General features: G+C 42.4%; 1 protein-coding gene across 1 annotated transcript in view; it reads right to left on the reverse strand.

The window, feature by feature from the left end:
• LOC123520529 overlaps positions 1–22,292 on the reverse strand; it is a 203,601-nt gene that overhangs the window by 147,785 nt on the left and 33,524 nt on the right. The window contains exon 2 of the mRNA XM_045282861.1: positions 11,615–11,758. Within this exon, the coding sequence (XP_045138796.1) occupies positions 11,615–11,732 (118 nt within the window). The 5' untranslated portion in view covers positions 11,733–11,758. The remainder of the gene's footprint in view (positions 1–11,614; positions 11,759–22,292) is intronic.

Below are 22,292 nucleotides of genomic sequence, written 5' to 3' on the forward strand. Positions count from 1 at the left end.
GGCATGATTCTGGGCAGAGATATAAAGTGCATGAGATTCTGGAGATGGAAGGCTCAAGTACCTTTTGTGGGCAACCTCTCTTTCATGTATAGCACGAGAACAGGCTGATTTAAACCAAGGTTTAGAAGGTTTAGGTTGAGAAAAAGAATGAGGAATGTACGCCAGACACGAACACCTCTGTTATGCGTGTCTTTGACACGGAAGCAATAATCATTCCAGGGAAAATCAGCACAATACCTCCTCAGGTCCCTCCAACTACCGTCCTATAGCTTTAATCTCTTGGTTGTGTAAATTTTTTTAATCTATCCTGAATAGGAAGATTCTCCAACATCAGCCATTTCACAATCTTCTATCTGATCGCCAGTATGGCTTCTGTCAAGGTCGCTCTACTGGTTATCTACTGGCTTTCCTTACTGAGTCTTGGTCATCCTCTTTTAGAGATTTCGGTAAAACTTTTGCTGTAGCGTTAGACATATCAAAAGCTTTTGATAGAGTCTGGCATAGAGCTTTGATTTCAAAACTGCCCTCCTACGGTTTAAGGGATTGGAACAGTTTTCCTTCGCAGTCTTAGATCTAATTTTCAATCTGTGGAACACCACCTCTCCTCTACTAAACCTCATCTACTTTTCCTCACCGAAACACAGCTGTCTGAGGCAACTGACAGTAGCCCCTTCTCTGTTCCCTCCTACTTTCTCTATTCTCATTTTTATGGAGTAGGCAGTAGTCACCTGCCGCCCGGTGGAATACTCCAGGAGAGGTACTTACGGGGATGTAGGCAGTGCTGCAGACTGAGTGATTCCCCGTGTCCTCTTTTCCCGGTTCCCTTTGTGGTCTCATTTATACAATTGAGCAGTTGCAGCCTGCCCTCTAAAGACAACTTCTACTACTTCCTACACTACACTACAACACCTTACACTTTTACACTCTCTTCAAATCAAAATTTAATAATGGCTTCACCACGCCCTGCCTCGGAGTCCCCCTCTGGGGAGGGGACCATAAATGTCCCCAGGTCGGACTGCCCCTCTGCTGTCGACCTTGGGTGTCTTGACACTTCATCTAATACTTTCACTATCAATTTCTGCAACATTCGTGGCCTTCGTTCTAATTTTCAATCTGTGGAACACCACCTCTCCTCTACTAAACCTCATCTTCTCTTCCTAACCGAAACACAGTTGTCTGTGACTACTGACAGCAGCCCCTTTTCTGTTCCCTCCTACTTGCTCTATCCTCATTTTCAATCCAAAGCTGGATGTTGCGCATACGTGCGTAACGACACCACTTGCTCTCGTGCCCACAATCTTGAATCTTCAGAATTTTCTACCATCTGGCTAAGACTTCAATGTCACTCTCTAACTAAATTCATCTGTGCTGTATACCTCTCACCTAATTCCTCTGACTATGTAAAATTCTTTGACTATTTGACTTCCAAGGTGGAGCACATCTTATCTCACTTTCCTTTTGCTGAGATCTCCATTTTAGGGATTTCAATGTTCACCACCAGCTTTGGCTTTCATCTTCTTTCACTGACCAACCTGGTGAACAAACCTTCAACTTTGCTATCCTTCATGACCTAGAGCAGCTAGTGCAGTTCCCTACCCGTATTCCTGACCGCCTTGGAGACACGCCCAACATTCTTGATCTTTTCCTAACCTCCAACCCTTCTGCTTACTCTGTTAAACTTTCCTCTCCGTTGGGCTCCTCCGACCACAATCTAATTTCCGTTACCTGTTCTATCACTCCAGTGCAGCCTCAGGACCCGCCTAAGCGGAGGTGCTTCTGGCATTTTAACTCTGCTAAGTGGGAGGAACTAAGGCAGTACTATTCTGATTTCCTTGGGATGATTATTGTTTTCATGTCAGAGATCCTTCTCTTTGTGCCGAGCGCATAACAGAGGTGATTATCTCTGGCATGGAGCTATACATTCCTCATACTTTCTCTAACCCTAAAGCTAAAAAGCCTTGGTTTAACTCTGCTTGTTCTCGTGCTGTCAATGATAGAGGCGGCTCACAAACGGTTCCGTAGCCATCCAACTGCTGAAACTCATGCCCTATATATTTCTGCCCGTAATCATGCCAAATCTATTCTCCAACTTACTAAAAACTCTTTCATCAATAGAAAATGTCAAAGTCTTTCCAATTCTAACTCCTCTCGAGATTTCTGGCATCTAGCCAATAATATCTCTAACAACTTTACTTCTTCGTCTTTCCTCCTTTACTTCATCCAGATGGCTCTACAGCTGTCTCTTCTTTTCTAAAGCTGAACTCTTCGCTCAAACCTTTGCTACCAACTCAACTTTGGATGATTCTGGGCATATTCCTCCTACTCCTCCACCCTCTGACTACTTCATCCCTAAAATTAAAATTCTTTATAAAGACGTTTTCCTGGCCCTCTCTGGCCTTGATTCTCGGAAGGCTTACGGTCCGGATGGAGTCCCTCCTGTTGTTCTCAAAACTGTGCTTCCGAACTCGCTCACTGCCTGGTCAAACTCTTTCATCTGTGTCTCTCTACTTCTATTTATCCTTCTTGCTGGAAGTTTGCTCACATTCAACCTGTCCCTAAAAAGGTGACCACTCCAATCCTTCTAACTACCGCCCTATAGCTTTGATTTCCTGCCTTTCTAAAGCCTTTGAGTCTATCCTTAATAGGAAGATAATGAGGCATCTATCAGCTCACAACCTTCTCTCTGATTGCCAGTATGGTTTCCGTAAAGGCAGATCTACTGGTGATCTTCTTACTTTCCTAACTGAATCTTGGTCATCCTCTTTTAGGGACTTCGGTGAAACCTTTGCTGTCGGCCTTGACATATCGAAAGCCTTCGATAGAGTCTGGCACAAATCTTTAATTTCTAAACTACCCTCCTACGGATTCTATCCTTCTCTCTGTACCTTCATCTCCAGTTTCCTTTCCGATCGTTCTATTGCTGCTGTAGTAGACGGTCACTGTTCTTCCCTAAAACTATCAACAGTGGTGTTCCACAGGGTTCTGTCCTATCACCCACTCTCTTTCTATTATTCATCAATGATCTCCTAAATCTGACTCAATGCCCTATCCACTCCTATGCTGATGATACCACCTTGCATTATTCAACAGCGTTCAACAGACGCCCAACCCAACAACAATTAAATGACTCAAGGCGAGATGCTATAGGACGCCTAACTTCTGATCTTTCACTTGTTTCTGATTGGGGCAGAGAAAACCTGGTTTTGTTCAATGCCTCAAAACTCAATTTCTACAACTATCTACTCGACATAACCTTCCAGACAACTATCCTCTCTTCTTCAATAACACTCAACTTCCCTCTCCTCTACATTAAACACACTCGGTCTATCCTTCACTAAAAATCTAAACTGGAAATTTCACATCTCTACTCTTGCTAAATCAGCTTCCAAGAAGTTAGGTGTCCTGTGGCGTCTTCGTCCATTTTTCTCCCTCCCAGCTGCTTGCTCTGTACAGGGCCTTATCCGCCCGTGTATGGAGTATGGCTCTCATGTCTGGGGATCCACACACAGCTTTACTAAACAAGGTGGAATCTAAAGCTTTTCGTCTTATCAACTCTTCTCCTCTAACTGACTGTCTTGATTCTTTAAGTCACCGCCGCAATGTTGCATCTTTATCTGTCTTCTACCGCTGTTTTCATGCTGTCTGCTCTTCTGAACTTGCTAACTGCATGCCTTCCCCCTCCTGCGGCCTCGCTGCACAAGACTCTCTACTTCTTCTCATCCCTATTCTGTCCATCTTCCTAATGCAAGAGTTAACCAGTATCTTCACTCCTTCATTCCCTACACTGGTAAACTCTGGAACTCTCTACCTGTGTCTGTATTTCCACCTGCCTATGACTTAAACTCTTTCAAAAGAGGAGTGTCAAGACACCTCTTACGTTAACTGGACCCTCCTTTTAGATTTTTTTGTTTTTTCTCTTTCTCCTACTTTCCTCTTAACAGGGCCTGGCAACCAGCGGGATTTTTTTTTTTTTTCCAACACTGTTTTCCCTTGGCCAGTGCCCTTGTAATGTAAAAAAAAAAAAAAAAAAATTCCAAAGCTGGATGTTGCATCTATGTGTGCAATGACCTAACTTGCTCTCATGCCCACACTTTTAAGTCTTCCGAATTTTCAACCATCTGGCTATGACTTAACAGTCACTCTCAAACTAAATTCATCTGTGCTGTTTATCTCTCCCCTAACTCTTCTGACTATACTAAATTCTTCGACTACTTAACTTCTAAAGTGAAGCACATTCTGTCCCTCTACCCTTTCGCTGAGATTTCCATTCTTGGAGATTTCAATGTTCACCACCAGCTTTGGCTTTCCTCTCCCTTCACTGACCACCCTGGTGAACTAGCCTTCAACTTTGCTATCCTCCATGACCTAGAGCAACTGGTGCAACACCCTACTCGTATTCCTGACCATCTTGGAGACACGCCCAACATTTTTTATCTCTTCCTCACCTCTAACCCTTCTGCTTATGCTGTTACCCTTTCATCTCCGTTGGGCTCATCCGATCACAATCTCATTTCTGTATCTTGTCTTATTTCTCCAATCCCTCCGCAGGATCTCCCAAAGCGAAGGTGCCTCTAGCGTTTTGCCTCTGCCAGATGGGGGGACCTGAGGAGGTATTATGCTAATTTTCCTTGGAATGATTATTGCTTCCGTGTCAGAGACCAATCTCTTTGTGCTGGACGCATAACAGAGGTGTTAGTGTCTGGCATGGAGGTGTACATTCCTCATTCTTTTTCTCAACCTAAAGCTTCTAAACCTTGGTTTAACTCAGCCTGTTCTCGTGCTATACATGAAAGAGAGGTTACCCACAAAAGGTACTTGAGCCTTCCATCTCCAGAATCTCGTGCATTTTATATCTCTGCCGGAATCATGCCAAGTCTGTTCTTCAACTTGCCAAACACTCTTTCATAAATAGAAAATGTCAAAATCTTTCAAACTCAAACTCTCCTCGTGACTTCTGGCATCTAGCCAAAACATCTCAAATAACTTCACTTCTTCATCTTTCCTCCTTTATTTCATCCTGATGGCACCACTGCCATCTCTTCTGTCTCTAAAGCTGAACTCTTTTCTCAAACCTTTGCTCACAACTCCACCTTGGACGATTCTGGGCTTGTCCTCCTCTCCTCCTCCCTCTGACTATTTCATGTCTACAATCAAAATTCTTCGTAATGATGTTTTCCATGCCCTTGCTGGCCTAAACCCTCAGAAGGCTTATGGACCTGATGGGGTCCCTCCTATTGTTCTCAAAAACTGTGCTTCTGTGCTTGCACCTTGCCTGGCCAAACTCTTCCAACTTTGTCTATCGACTTCTACCTTTCCTTCCTGCTGGAAGTTCGTCTACATTCAGCCTGTTCCTAAAAAGGGTGACCGTTCTAACCCCTCAAACTACCATCCTATAGCTTTAATCTCTTGCTTGTCTAAAGTTTTTGAATCTATCCTGAATAGGAAGATTCTCAAACATCTGTCACTTCACAATCTTCTGTCTGATCGCCAGTATGGCTTCCGTCTACTGGTGATCTTCTGGCTTTCCTTACTGAGTCTTGGTCATCCTCTTTTAGAAATTTCGGTGAAACTTTTGCTGTAGCGTTAGACATATCAAAAGCTTTTGATAGAGTCTGGCATAGAGCTTTGATTTCAAAACTGCCCTCTTATGGCTTCTATCCTTCTCTCTGCAACTTTATCTCAAGTTTCCTTTCCGACCACTCTATTGCTGCTGTGGTAGACAGCTACTGTTCTTCTCCTAAACCTATTAATAGTGGTGTTCCTCAGGGTTCTGTCCTGTCACCCACGCTCTTTCCATTATTCATTCTTAACCAAACTTCTTGCCCTATCCACTCCTACGCTGATGATACCACCCTACATCTTTCCACATTCTTTCAGAGACGTCCAACCTTTCAGGAAGTCAACAGATCACGCGGGGATGCCACGAAACGCCTGACTTCCGATCTTTCTAAGATTTCAGATTGGGGCAGAGAAAATCTAGTAGTTTTCAATGCCTCAAAAACTCAATTCCTCCATCTATCAACTCGATACAACCTTCCAGACAACTATCCCCTCTTCTTCAATGACACTCAACTGTCTCCCTCTTCCACAATGAATATCCTTGGTCTGTCCTTTGTTCATAATCTTAACTGGAAACTTCACATCTCATCTCTTGCTAAAACAGCTTCTATGAAGATAGGTGTTCTGAGGCATCTCCGACAGTTTTTCTCGCCCCCTCCAACTGCTTACTCTGTATAAGGGCTTTATCCGTCCCTCTATGGAGTACTCTTCGCATGTTCGGGGAGTTCCAGTCATACAGCTTTGCTTGATAGGATGGAATCAAAAGCTTTTCGTCTCATCAAGTTCCCTCCTCTCACTACTCGTAACTGTCTTCAATCTCTTTCTCATCGCTGAAGTGTTGCATCCCTTTCTATCTTTTATCGCTATTTTCATGGTAACTGTTCTACTGATCTTGCTAACTGCATACCTCCCCTTCTCCTGCAGCCTCTCTGTACAAGGCTTTCTTCTTCCTCTCATCTCTATTCTGTCCCACTCTCAATCATTTATCCCTATCCCTTTCATTGGTAAACTCTGGAACTCCCTCTCTGCATCTGTATTTCCGAATTCCCACAACTTGTCTTCTTTTAAGAGGGAGGTATCGAGGCATTTGCTCCCCTAAATCTGGCTGACGGTTTTTGCACTTTTTGCACTTTTTAGAAATCCAGCACTCAAGTGAGCCTTTTTTAACTTTCTTTTTTTTGCCCTTGGCTATATATATATATATATATATATATATATATATATATATATATATATATATATATATATATATATATATATATACATATACATAATTAATTATATATATATATATATATATATATATATATATATATATATATATATATATATATATATATATATATATATATATATATATATATATACACATGTATAATAATATATATATATATATATATATATATATATATATATATATATATATATATATATATATATATATATATATATATATACACACACACACACATATATATATATATATATATATATATATATATATATATATATATATATATATATATATATATATATATATATAGTGATACTTTGACATATGAATTTAATTCGTTCCATGACAATCGTTGTATACCAAAAAAAATCATATATCAAATCAATTTTTCCCATAGAAAGTAATAGAAATAGAATTCCTTCGTTCTTGTGATACGAATTTACCCCCCAAAAAAATCACCATGCTTTAAATACCAACCAAATGTAGATTTAATATAAGATAAATAGAATGTTTATTGTATGCATGATATAAATGTAGTATATTGCCCAAAAGAACAACTTAACCCGCAAAAACTTGGGATACGTCGATAGACATTCATCACTCAAGACTCGGGGCACATCGATAGACGTTTAGGTTTTTTATAAGTTCATTATTTGAGAGAGGTTCAGCATGGCTTTCCAAAAGATCATGATCAACATCATCATCAACTTCATCGAAGCCAGCCCTATGTCACAGATTTACTATGTCATTTCTGATCGCACCAGTCTTCTTCAGTGAAGCCTGGGAAGTCATGCGCGCATTTTGGCCATACTTTATTCCACGCCAAGTTCATGGTAGATGTCTTCACATCGTCCCAAGATGACGATGTTATCTAAGGCATGCTTGATTTTGTACGACTTCCACCAGGCCCATCTGTGCCCTTTATCAGTTGCTGCATGGTTTGCTGCTGGTAGTAGGCTTTAATTGTTTGCCATAATCATTATGAATGTATTTGTGCTTACAATAGATCCTTTAATATTCTATTTATTCATCTAATTAGTAATGCATGTAAGCAATATGTAATGCAGTTAAAAATAAAGGGGGGTGAGGGGAAGAGATAACAGGCTCCAAGGGTGGTCAAGTTAAAGTCAGTACTGTGAGTAGCGGGGAGGTGTGGCGTGGGTGACGTCATCACCCCTGCTCCCCCGCACTTGGCCCTCTCGGATGACATGAGCAGATACCATATCTGAATTTTTCTTACCGTATATTGAATCAAAGGTAGTAAATTCCAAATACCATAACTGTGAATTTACCGGATAAAGAACTACTGTATAATGAGGATTTTCTGTATATATATATATATATATATATATATATATATATATATATATATATATATATATATATATATATATATATATATATTCCATATTTCATAAAATGTAATGGGTGTTCAGACAAATATTTAGTGTTTGAAATAAAAAAAAAAACATTCCCCTACATACTGTCAAAAAAATCTCTAGTTTCCCTTGCAAATTGCTATTTTCCCTGTAGGCATCCCCCTATCCCCTACATTAGGCTAAAATCACCTACTGTAGGGGATTTCCCCTATGAGTGGCAGCCTTGGCACAGGGCAGCGTCGGTTTACACTTTCGCCTTGCGGGCTGGTGGCGAATTTGGGCTGGAGGCGGATTTGACCGGGTGGGTGGCGCGCGAGATATGAATGTCGAATTGGTAAGTCAGTCGGTCGAACCTTGAAGATTGGGTATTAATTAACTGAGTTTGAATTGGCGATGATTCGAACTGCGAACGGTCAAATCACAAGGATCCCCTGTAACTTGTGTATTACTGTGGATTAGATCAAAAAGTACATTTCCACACCTATAGATGTGACTTGTGTAAGATATGCATTTCTGCTTGGAAAATAGGTGAACTAACAACCTAGGGTATAGAATAAGAAGTAACTAAGGGAGAGAGGGCTGTTCCAGTCAAGAAAATAGAGCAGAAGGGAGAAGGTCACTGAATCCTGAACAGAGAGGCATCAGAGGCGACATGGAGTGTATTAGTAAGTGAAGCTTAAACAATGTGTGATGCAATCTTAGTTAATTATCATTTCATGGAGTTAGAAGAGGAAATAAGATTTTAGGATGTTATATGTGTAGGATGTTTAGATTCAAGATTTGTGCTTGATTTCATATGATGTGTGATTTTGACTTGAATATGTTGAGTGATTTTGACTTTGAGTTCTGATGCTTGGAATTTTTATGACAATTTTTGAGAACTGGTGCTAAGTATATGGAAAGGTAATTTGCTACTTGCTGAAGTAACTACTGATGATTATTTGCGTACTTAGTTTTAATTAAATATAGAAAATTTAGCAGTGTATAATATATTGCCTTGTGGTTATTATTATATATCTCACAAAATCATGTAATTGCAACTTGCAAGAGAGCAGTGGATGCTGAAATTGAAGCAGTGGATGAACCTTGTTTGCCCCATCCCCTCAGGAGAAGGAAAAGACCATAGTGGTGGATGGATTACATATGTGATAGCAGCGATAACAAATAGAGAATTGTGTGGGGAGGGGGTAATGTTGTGGCAACCAAGGGAAGTGATGATGGCGGTGGCAATGCTGATGGTTGGCAATGCTGGGGGTGGCTGCAAGCAGGAACTTCTGGTGCTGCCAGAAGTCACAGGTGGATGGGCAAACCAGGATTGGCTCACTGATGAGCCAATTAGCATAAGTCTGACCCAACTTGAAGAGATCTCTAGCCACAGTCAGCCAGTCCATCTCCAGTTCAGACAGCTGAAGCAACACTACTGTCTCACCGCTACCTCACAGCCACACTCTCAACACATCTCCATCACCACATGTGTTATGTAGTACTGTTGAGTATTCTAGTATCGTAAGTACTCTGTAATTGTGCCACGTATACCTGTTAAATTCTGTGTGAGTAAATCTAGGATTTGTGCCCAACATATCACTACCCTGCTTCCCTTTGTCTGTGTGAGTCAGCCAATAACAATGGTGTGGCCTGGTGTGTGCCATGATAGCCTGTTCATGCCCCGCTCTCTTCTAGCCAATGGATCTATGCCTTTATCTTCCCATGTGTGTTGCTGCCCTGACCCTTGTCTCTTGGACAACTGGTGTGGTAAGCGGTCGAGTTCCTATGGCAGCTGTGGAGGCTGTGAGGACAGGTGTCAACAGCAACAACAACAACAACAACAACAACAACAACAACAACAATAATAATAATAATAATAATAATAATAATAATAATAATAATAATAATAATAACAATAATAATAATAATAACAGTAATAATAATCAAAAGCCTCAGAGGGGACATTATGGCAATTGGTCCTCCAGACTCAGGGAGGTACATATAGACTCCACACTACAGTGAATGTTATCACAAAAATAATTTATATTTATTCTTATTTTACTGCTCTATTCGTGTTTACTTTGTTTATGTAATATCTATTTTATTATTTTAGGCAATAACTATTTACAAATGATATTTGATGCTATTTATGGGTTAGGCACATATATAGAGGCCAGAACACATTGGTATTTTGTTACTCAATCTCAAGTTTGACATATGATCGTTCATTCTGTGATTGCATTTTCAGGAATATAACCTAAATATATATCAGGGAGGACCTGTATGTATAATGGTGAATCATATAGTGGGAAAACCTGAACCTTTCATTAGTGAAGAGACAGGATAAACACTGAATTCAAATATTTTCTTCTAAGATTTTTCTAAGTTTTCTATAACAAAGGAAAAAATAAAGATTTGTGTTTATCAATTTTTGTATTTAAAATATCAATTTCATTATTGCTAGTATAGAAATTGGGATTTATCTGCTTAACAGTAATCAGTTACAGGACAATAAATTCATTAACATTTAATGATTATAAGTCATTGCTGATAAAGTTATCATCATTGATTTCTCAGTTATTGTGATAATTCATTTGTTCTTGCACCCAACTATGTCCACTTCTATAATGTATAATCTACCAGTATTCACACTTATTCACCCCTTTCTTTGGTAAACTGGAACTCCTTATCTGTTTCTGATTTTCCATCTCCCTATGAGTTGCACTCATTCAAAAGGGAGGTTACAATACACTTATCCCATATATTTGACTAATGCTTTTGAATATGTTCAAGAACCAGCACCTCATTTAACCTTTTTTAATTGCAAATTTTGTTGCATTTGGCCAGTGCCCCTCCTATACAATAAATAAATAAATGAATAATAATGATAGTGAGGGAGCCTACAAACAGTACCTGAAACTTCTATCTTCTGAAATGCACTTTTTTTCTGATATCATACCAAAACTGCTCTTTAACTGACTATGAAGTGTCACCAATGTCAAAACCTTTCCAGATAAAGCTAACTCCCCTTGCAACTTCAGCATCTAGTTAAAAATATATCTTTTTCTTCAACCTTTCCTCCTCTATTTCAACCAGATATCACCACAACCATCATATGTATCTCTAAGCTGAATTATTCACTCAAAGCTTTGCTAGAATCTGTATTCTGAATCGTTCATGATATGTTTCTTCCTCTCCCCACATGTATCTTATCAAAATATTCATTTATCAATTATTTCTTACAGCAGTATTGCTCAGATGGCTCTTTACAAAGTACCTTTCATTGTAAAACTCCCTACCCACAGAGACATCAGTTAGATACAAAAAAAAAAAAAAACATGAGTGGCAGTTCATTTATTTAATTTTCTTTATTTGCTCTTTCTATAATACTCCAGTAAAGCATTCATGATTTGTTTTCCTTGATAATCATAAAAATAATATGAAATTTTATTCTTACCTTGACAGCATAATGTAACATCTGAATGTTGTTCAGAAGCAAGAATGTGGCCAAGAGTTCCAAGTAGATTTGTTGTGTGATTGTTCCACCTGAGGCAGAACTTCTGGAATGTCCCCATTTTTGTCACCTCATTGGTTTACTGTCCTGAGGGATACAAATTTGTTAATTAATGTTTCAAACATGTGTGACAGTTTAATATGAAAATGAATTAATATACATATATCATAAAGCAAAATGAATTAATATATATCATAAAACCCAATATAAGTAGCCTATATTTCTAATAAAAAAAATCCTACAACAAAACATGTTACCTATTCTTCCTCAAATATTCACTGCTTCATTCATTTAAAATTCTTCTGCAATGCCATTTGTGGTAATATGTAGCAATTCTCTCAAAACTTTTTGTTATTACACACACTTCTACCAATAATTATTAATTATTGTTTATACCTGCATTCCCACAGCAAACTTACACCATGTCTAACAGCTCAAGAACAAGAAGAGAAAGAAATATTTGGGGTGCCCTTTCTCGTTTTCTTTCAGAAAACACCCAACCCGTTTTCTACTCCCAGGTACCACCCATCAAGCTGATTTCCTTATTCGCCTCTTTGCTGTCACAGGGCTTACACATCGTCTTCAGCTCAGCGATTGCACCAGCTCATTGTTGTTTTTTTCCTTTTCAGCAGCAGTTGAGTTTACCTTTAGTCACTCCTTGGTTTGTCTATCTTCTACAGGGATATTGTAAGTGTGTTATTATGCAACGTAAGTGTGTGAAGTGTTCTCGTCCCCTCCCGTCACTTACGGTGGACCCTCATGGGGAGTATTTGTCATGTAGGGAGGTGTTTTGTAGCCATGCTTCACATTGTGATTGTTGTAAGGCCTTGTCCCAAGACCAGTTTCTACATCTTTTGGAAAGTATTAAAGACCGTACTGAGAGGAGGAAGGCTTTTTCTTCTGGTAAGCATAAGTCTTCCCCTTCGTCACAGCAGCTGCATAAATGCATGTGTAGGATGGAGGAGATGTTGGCCCCGCTTTTCCCTCTTTCTCTCCTCTTCCTAAGGTTAGCTCTTCTCTGGTTTCCAGTCTCCGGCTTCACAGGTAGATGATTCCCAGCCGGGAATGAGCGGGGCTATGCAGAGGCCAGGGCAGGCTGGACCACCTGGTGCCACCAGTCCCGAGGTCAAGATGGTACCAGTGTCCACTGTGGACCCAACAACAACAGGTGGCTCCCATGCCTCAGTTCCTGTATCAGGTAAGGCAGTGCACAGTGCCCTTGGTACTTTTCGCACTGTTTATGGTGGTGGGGTCAGTGACAGCCATCCAGTTCCCATGCCCAGGATATGGAGATTGGCATCTGCCATACAGCTCCCATGCCTGGCAGCCAGACTTCTCTCCGGGATACTGATGGTGGCATCTGCCATACGGCTCCCATGCCTGGCTGCCAGTCTCTTATCCCCTCCCAGTTTTATCCATGGTACAGGTAAGGAAATGCCTGGTGCTCCTGGTACCTTTGGCACTGTTTATGGTGGTGGGGTTGGCAACAGCCATCTGGCTCTCATGCAAGTTAGTGTTTTGGATCCAATTTTATTTTTGATTTACATAAATGCCATATCTAATATTTTCACTAAATCAAAAGCTATTCTATTTGCAGACGATGTGACAGTTCGACCACCCCACTACTCAGGATACAGAAGTCAATGTTTGCCATACAGTTCCCATGCCTGGTGGCCAGACTCCTTTCTAGGATGTTGAGGCTGGCATCTGCCATACAGCTCCCATGCCTGGCAGCTTATCATCTCCTCATATGGATTAGGCACATGTGAGACTATTCCCCTTTCTTTGGTGGTGGAGTTTGGCCACAACCATGATGCTAAAATGTCTGGAGGCCTTCTCCCTACCCAGAATATGAGTGTTGGTGTCAGCCACAAGGCTCCCATGCCAGGCAACCAGACTCATGTTCCTTGTGTAGCGATTGGTGTGTGCCCCTCGATATCCATGCCTGGCAGACATCCCCTTCCTCCCAGTGGTTTGGGCCATGTGGACCCTCGTGAGTCTAAGCTGGGAAGCCTTCCACTTATTCAAGAGGCTTCTGTTTAGGCTGGCCAACCAGCTCCTGTGCCTGGAAGCAGTGGGGTGGGCCAAGGTCTTTCGGCTCCGATGCTAGTTGGCCACCCTCTTTCCACAGCCGGATCCTGTGAGGATGATGAGGAGGACGTGCCTCCCACTTAAGAAGGTGTTTCCTCTTTTTTGCACCTCATAGGTTAAGTGAGAGCCTATCTTCATCTGCCTCCTCCTGAGGCTTCTTCCTCATCCCAGCTTACGGGTGTAGAAAGGGCACAGGGCTCAGTTTTGCCCCACCAGCCCTCATTTACTCTCCCATGGTCGCTTATGGCTTAAGCTGTCCATAAGGAAGCCCAATGCAGGTCCCTGAAGGAGCCTAAGCTTTGCTCAGACAATTTTCTGTTGTCTAGTGACTGGTGTGGCTGGGCCAGGTCTTTTTATCTGCCTGAGGGAGGCCTCACTGCTCCTCCTCCAGTTAAATGGGAGTTGGGTGGTCTATGGCCAATGGGCAACCTAGCAGTCTCTGTCTCCTCCTGCCTATTGGCACAAATGGAGAAAGTGTGTGGCTCCATGGCTGACATTGCCTCTTGGACAGACCAGATTTTGGCTACTTGGTGCTGCTTCTAGAACGAAGCAGGACGTTTTGGAATTTTTGTCGGCACTGGCCAAGGCTAATAAAGGACATTCTTCATCCTGCTGAGGAGCTAAGTTGTAAACTCCTTATTTTACAGATGTAGGCTGTAGTGGATTTGTTGCCTTGTACCTTTTCTGACAGGGAGAAGTGCCAGCTTCTTTCTTCTCCCATTTCTGATGTGCTTTTTGATCCAGCTGTGGTGGCCATGGTGCAGGATGATGAGCACTTGGCTTCTCAGCAATGTGCACTCTCTTCTGTGGAACGGTTAGCCTCTTCTTTTCAGGGTTCAGCCTCTGTGCCCGGTGGGGGTGGGGGTCAAGATAAAAGGACAGACAAGGAGGGGGTGCATTTCTTAGTGCCTCTTCATCAGTTCCTGTCCCCAGGCCCTACATTACAGGGGGAGAGTCCTTTTGGGCCAAGGGTTCTCACATTGGAGGATCCCATGTGAGTTATGCAGAGGGATCAGATTGTCATGTGACCTTGGACTTAGTGGTGCAGGACATGTTGGGCAAAGAGGCCAAAGAGCTTGTGGTGGGCAAGCTAGAAGATTTTTATACCCGTCTGTTCCTTGTACCCAAGGTAACAGGGGGTTAGAGACCTGTGTTCAAACTCATGGCTTTGAACAAGCTTTTAGTGGTCAGCCCCTTCCAGATGGAAACAGTGGTGTCAGTTTTGGAGTCCATGAGCATGGGATATTGGATGGTGTCTCTGGATCTGAGGGGCACGTCTTTCTAAGTTCCAATCCACCCTCGTTCTCGTACATACCTGCAGTTCGTTTGGCTAGGCAAAGTTTTTCATTTCAAAGTTCTTTGATTTTGCCTTGCCACTGCCCTGCAGGTCTTTACCAAGGTGATGGCGCTACTGTCTTCAAGGGCTCATCGACATGATATCTCCCTGCGCCATTACCTGGACGATTGGCTGGTCACAGTGCCTAGTCTCCAGGGGTGCATAGGTGCCATCTGGGCTGTTTTGCAGCTGTGTGCTCAATTAGGTATTCAGATCAATCTGCCCAAATCAGACCTGGTACCCAGCCAAAGGAAACAGTACCCGGGCATGGTGCTGGATTCAGTGAGGGCTCTGGTTTTTCCACCGCCAGAAAGGGTCAGCTGGTTTCTGTCAGTTTCGAGAGTTTTCTAGAGGACAGAGCCCCTACAGTGTATCTATGGAGGTCACTCCTAGGTCATCTGGCTTCCCTGGAGAGGCTGGTCCTGGTCAGCCAGCTACGCTCTTGGACCCTTCAGTGGTGTCTGAAGAAACACTGGAAGGAAGCGTCGGACCCACCCTGGTGGCGGGTTCCTCCTTCCCAGCTGTGTCTAGCGGACCTCTTGTGGGATGGATCCAGGTCATCTTCTCAGGGGAGCTCCCTTTGTGATGGCTCCTCCGGAACAGTCTTTGTTTTTCCAACGTGTCCCCTCACAGTTTGGGTGCTCATCTGGGGGACTCTCATCTCATGGGGTGTGGTCTCCACAGGAGCAGAGGTTTCACATCAACCACCTGGAGATGATGGCTATTTTCTGGACTCTGTAGTCCTTTCAGCAGGAATTGTTGGGCATGGTGGTGTCTCTCATGTTAGACAATTTGACAGCAGCTGAGTACTGTATGGCTAAATCTACAGTAGCCACAATACTGAAGAAGACAGCTCATTAAAAGAGCTGATGTGGCGATTGGTGTGAAAAGGCAATTTAAGCGAAGAAATGGAAAAATTGTTGATTGGATAAACCAAAGGCAGATGGCTGGTGATTCTTTGTCAAAGGGCATAATTTGTGCAAAGGCTAGGCTGCTGGATCATGATCTTATTTCTGATACTACATCTGATTCAAATGATGATTTTAAAGCAAGTAAAGGGTGGTTTGTGAATTTCAAGAAAAGAACGTTACTGTCACCAACTCCCATAATGGATGGTGGGAGCAACAGTGATTTCACATTGTCCGATTCCACCACTTCTCCCGTGCGCCTTACTTCTACACCTTGGGTCTCACACCATGTTGTGGGGAGACAACATTTGAATGAGTGGTATCAGACGGGCTTTGGAATTAACAGTTTCTACAATACAAGTAATAGAGAGCGAAGATAGTGATGTTTTGGGCTCTGATATGGATATAGGAGGTTCAACCACCGAAGGGGAAGACATTTCACCACCACCACCAGCAACTCCTATTGTATATATTTTATATATGTATTTGCAACAAAAAAAAAACCCAAATTAGATCACTTTGCGAACATTTTGATTGAGAGAGAGAGAGAGAGAGAGAGAGAGAGAGAGAGAGAGAGAGAGAGAGAGAGAGAGAGAGAGAGAGAGAGAGAGAAGGAGGATACAAGGAGCCCATTTTCTATCGCTCTAGCCAAGAACACTGGACCCGATCGGATGCAAGGCCACGTACACCGATGATACCACCTCATTCAACCTGTGATATTGTGGGCATCTAGAGACTTCTGGTTTTTGCATTGCAAAGAAGAGTTGCTTGTGGGCAGAAGTTTTCACTCATTTATTGAATTTCCAAGTGTAATCAGTATGTGAATACAGGCTATTTTGTGTTTCTCACCAAACCTCCCAAGTTAGCGCGAGCTGAAAATCCCAACATTCAAGTTTTAGGAGTTAATTCCCGACGTCGGAAAGTGCTGAAAAGCTGCCAGATTCGCCAGATAACTTAATTTAGCACATTCAACTTGGTATGATGGAAAAAAAATTTACGTCATATATGTGCTATCAAACTAAGTAATTAATTATTAGGAACATCTCTAATCAGCTTCACCAAGCACAGAGAACGTAATATAGCAAAACAAGCCAAAAATACTTGGTTCATGGTCTCAGTTTTGGGACACTTCATCACCTTGAGTGAATTACATTATTTTCAGTAAGCAAGCACATTTCATTGGTTCAAGTTAATTAATTAGCAATCAAATCCAGAAAATGTGACGAATATCAAATAAACACGATGTTTTGATGCAAAATCCTTGTATGAGTTCAGTGAAAGATTGTCCATTCCGTATGTAAACAACATCAAGCAGGTTTCTACCTGCCCCCCGCCGGTTATAAACAAACAGTTCAGGATCTGGATGTGATGCTGACGGTCTTTTGCACCAATCTATGAAGTGCTTTGAGCAGATAGCATGGTCCTTGGTAGCTCTCCACATCGGGCCTCATTTACATCGTGTCTCCCATAATCTTCTTCGAGCCGCATCTTTCTTTCTGGGAAACACAGTCCATCCTTTCACGCCTTGGTTTTTCTTTTTTGATATAGAATTGCAGTCAGCTAAATCACATGTATAAACCGGCATTCTGTTCCAGCTCTAAGAACACTCCACACTAGGGTGACCAGATTTCTGAGACAAATTATAGGGACATTTTCAGTTCAGGGAGGTAAAAATATGTAGTGTTTTTGCACTGGAAAAACTCAAACGAAGACACTATTCGTACCATTTCTAAACCAGCAATCAAAAGTTTCTCTTGCGTTACTCACCCAAGTTGCAAAGAAAAAAAAATCTCTACCTGATGAAATATCTATCATGAACACCGATTAACTGTTAAAATGTGTCCGCCATACATTTCACCGTCTTCACGGAAACTTATTCTTGACATTCTAAAAGTAATGATAAAAGGACATAATTATCATAATCAAAAGAAGTAGTTTTTAACGCATCAAGTGATCTTTCAGTTACAGAAAACCGGGGACAGCAGTAGCCGGGGACAGGTCACTGAAATCGGGGACTGTCCAAACAACCGCAGGCCGCGGGGTTGTTTTGGTGTTTTAAGAGGACTTGGTGTTCCCGAGTTCAGTTAGTCTTTTCGGTTTGATATGCCTTCGGCCGCAAAAAATGTTGCTCTACCAAGATTATTACAGAATATATTCCTTTGTAATATTTAGAGGAGAAACAGTGCTCTCTGTTGAACTACAGTCAACCCTCGGCTATCGCGACTTCAGCTATCGCGATTTATTGCTATCACACACCCATGAAAAGCTGCTAAAATTTCATTATCGCGACCTCAGATGCCTGCTATCGCGTGCCCAGCCATGACGTGATGAGGTATCTGAACGCTCATTGGCCAAAACCGATACCAGAATTTTGGCCGATTCCGATACCGATACCGATACCACCTAATTGGGCACATACCGATACTACTATCGATACTGATACCACCGATACCGATACTACTACTTATATTGATTACTGCACTGGACACCAGGATGAGTTGGTGGACGGCGATTGTTATCAGATGGAAGGCTTTGCTTTGGGGGATGCTGAAAGTCCTTCTGAGAACGTTTGTGAAATAGGAGCAATTCTAGAAGTTTTTTGGAGCCATTTGCAAAGGTAAATTACTCAGTAATCAATATCTTATATCGAATATATCACTAAGTAGTAAATTCCTTTTAGGTATCGTAAGTATTGGCATAAAATAAGCCGATACCGATACCCAAAAAATGGGCCGATACCGCCGATTCCGATTCCGATACCGATGCATCGGTACATCTCTAGTAAATACAATGAGCTGATGTAAATTTTTTTTATGTTATAACTTTGACATGTTTTAATTGGTACCAATGGATTATACACTAATTTAAAAAGAAGTAAAAATGAGGGACATTAGGAGTAAAATTTGTGGTTGCGGTACCAATAACAATTTTCAACATTAGTTGTTCAATTCGGCTATCGCGTTTTCGGCTATAGCGCGGCTATTTCGGCCCCAATTGGACGCGATAGCCAAGGGTTAAGTGTATATGAAAAAATTGTTCAAACCAAATATGTAGTTGAGACTGGTAAAAAATGCAAGAGCATTGAAACCGCGACTGTGAGTATTAAGCTTATAATAACAGTTTTGTAGAGTGTGTATTACCAGATCATATGGATAATGTTAGGATAAACACTTGGAATTAATGTTTTGCAGTACAAAGACTCAATACCTCAAGATTTATTATGATATGAATTTTAGAATGTGTGTCTCTTGCGAGCTGGCTGGCTGTATACCGAGTCGCGTATTAAAACAGCCAGCGATCAATGGCAACCCAAGAATATCCGATGTCAGGAATTGTGATGAAACTGCCCGTTTTGGAAAAAAACTATCAAACATGATCTATATAACAAAGTAAGAGAAGTATTTGCCACGAAACAAGACAGGCTAACCCTGCTTCTGTGCGCCAATGCTAGCAGCGACTGCAAAATTAAACCACTACTTTTTTCTAAACTTGGGTAACCCTGCTTCTGTGCACCAATGCTAGCAGCGACTGCAAAATTAAACCGCTACTTTTTTCTAAAACTTGGGTTTGGCAATGCCTGGAACGAATTACCTGATTTATAGGTATCAATAGTCAAACTTTTTAATGCTCGAATGTCCATTTGGAACTAATTAAGTTCAAGTATTGAGTCTCCACTCTATTGTTGTTGTTGTTGTTATTTTTTTCACAAATAAACCAGATAAAAAAAGTTATCCATTAGCCTTTCAGAATACTTTAATTTCACTACATGCCCAGGTATAGGCTGTAAACGACATGCAATAACAAACATTTTGAAGCTAATTCCTACTTCCTATATCAATTTAGGGAGGCAGTGGCCTAGTGGATAAGGTGGTGAGCATGGGATTGGGTTTGAATCCCACCACATACTGCGATGATACTTTGCTATTTGTCGTATGTGTTACCGTGATACCTAGGTTCTAGATGGTTACACCAAAGATGCGCTTGGGTGGTGATATGGGCCATAATATGGATACCATTATAAATAAAATTGCCTGCACCACTAATGGGTGGAAGCTGAACAGCACTTCCCATACTCTTCAAGTAAACCTACAGGCACTATAGGCCACTACATAAAAAAAATCAAATCAAATCAAAAAATTAATTCAGGAGATATCGCATTCTGAATGCTGCAAAACTTTGATTGCTTTTTTTTCCATTTTATATCTCTGGGACTTACATTACTCTGGTTCTAGGCACCTCATATACAGTAAGTCCTCGTGATACGGTAGTTCTTTATCCGGTAAATTCACAGTTACGGTATCTGGAAATTACTACCTTCGATTCAATATATGGTAGGAAAAATTCACAGATACGATATCTGCTCATGTCATCCGAGAGGGCCCAGAGCGGGGGAGCAGGGGTGATGACGTCATCCACGCCACACTTCACCGCCACTCACACTCACAGTACTGACTTTAATTTGACTACCCTTGGAGCCTGTTATCTCTTCCCCTCCCTCTTTTTTTTAACTGCATTACATATTACTTACATGCATTACTAATTAGATGAATAAATGGAATATTAAAGGGTAAGCACAAATATATTCATAATAACACAGTGTATTAAAATTTTAACTTTTTTTTGTTTTTGGTCAATTAATGTTATTTTCTATTTCCTTTCATCTAAAAAACAAAGAATGTAATGCTTATTCCCTTTAAACTTTGATTTTTATAAACTGGCCAGCGATGTTTTGAAACTAGCCTATCATAATAGGCTAATATAAATTATCCCCACCAATCTTGTATGATGTTGAGCTCTGGCATCTGGGGAGCAGCGCAGGAAAGCTTCTGTTCCCACAGCTTGGCGTCACCCAGTTCCTGGGTAGTAGCCTAGCTGTGAGGACGTGCCGGACCTGTATCTCTGTTGGCTTGCCAATAAAGGAAGAAAGACGGTCGCTGTGTTTGTCAAGCACCCTTCATGGCGCAGTGAAATGGGGTCCTCAAGGCTCCCCAGGTTCTCACCGAGCGGCAGCAGGCAGGTGAGGGCCAGGCTGCCTGCCAGGCCCCCACTGACGATGGATGACGCTCTCGCACTGCTTCAAGCAAGCATGGCGTCCCTCCCTACTGCACGCCAAACCTCGGGCGGCAGACCGCCCGAGAAATGTGCTATGGAGATGACGCCGACCAGCTTCAGGTCGTGGCGTAGATCAGTGGAATCCTGGTTGAGGCTGGCCAGATGGCCTGACCAGGAGGCAGTGCTGCACATCCGCCTGCTATGTGTTCCCGCCCTGCAGTGCATGCTGGATGTGAGGTATGAGACAGGACAGTGGGAGGCGCTGATGCCGAAGGAGGCTCTGGAGGCTATAGGCAAGATCGTGCAGCAGTCGTCGAACCAGGCAGTGAAGTGGTATGACTTCTTCAACGCGCGTCAGGTGGGCGGTGAGTCGGTCAGTGTCTATATGACACGGTGTGCCCAGGAGGTGGCAGACTGTGGTTTTCAGTGTCCCAGGTGTGATAGCAGCCTATCAGAGTACATGCTGCTGAGGAAGGTGATGGTTAGCCTTAGTGATCAGTGTTTGAGGCAAGAGGTGTACAGAAAGTGCAGTGCATTCAGTGACATTGATAGTTTGAGAGAGTTCTGTGTATCGTTTGAGGCAGTGAAACGCGACGCAGTTTTTGGCGGGAAAAGTGAGCGGGACCATGCTGTGGCGGGAGCTGACGTCACGGCAGATGACGTCACTGAGGAGCCCCTAGTTGCCAGTTACCGCCAATGTGGCCCCACACCCCGCCAGCCTGAGTGTGCACCCCAGTCAAGCGACCCGCCCGGCAAGTCCTGTCACTACTGCGGGGAAAAGCACGGAAAAGCACCCTGCTCGGCACGAAACCTGGTATGCAAGTCGTGTGACAAGAGGGGACAAGTGAAGAAGGTGTGTCGGGCAGCGAAGAAACAGGACATGGTCGTCAACAGCGTCACTGTGGGCAGCGTGGCGGTGGCGCCAGAACCCCTCCTACAGGTGAGTCACCCCATTGGTGGAGGGGGCTGAGACTAAAGTGACGGCGGTCGCGGACACGGGAGCACAGGTGTATGTCACCGGCCCCAAACTCTTGTCCATGCTCTTGGAGGAGAACGTCCCTCAGCTGGAGCAGTGGCTACTGAAGCACTTCTCGGCATCTGCTTTCAACACTGAATGTTACCCTCTACACGTGATGCAGGGCCCGCCTCACCACATTCACCTACAGCAGGATGCGCAGCCCTATGCTTGCCACACACCAGCCACAGTTCCCAAACACTGGGCAACCGAGGTGAA

Source organism: Portunus trituberculatus, chromosome 47, assembly GCF_017591435.1.
Source record: "Portunus trituberculatus isolate SZX2019 chromosome 47, ASM1759143v1, whole genome shotgun sequence".
Lineage (NCBI taxonomy): Eukaryota > Metazoa > Arthropoda > Malacostraca > Decapoda > Portunidae > Portunus > Portunus trituberculatus.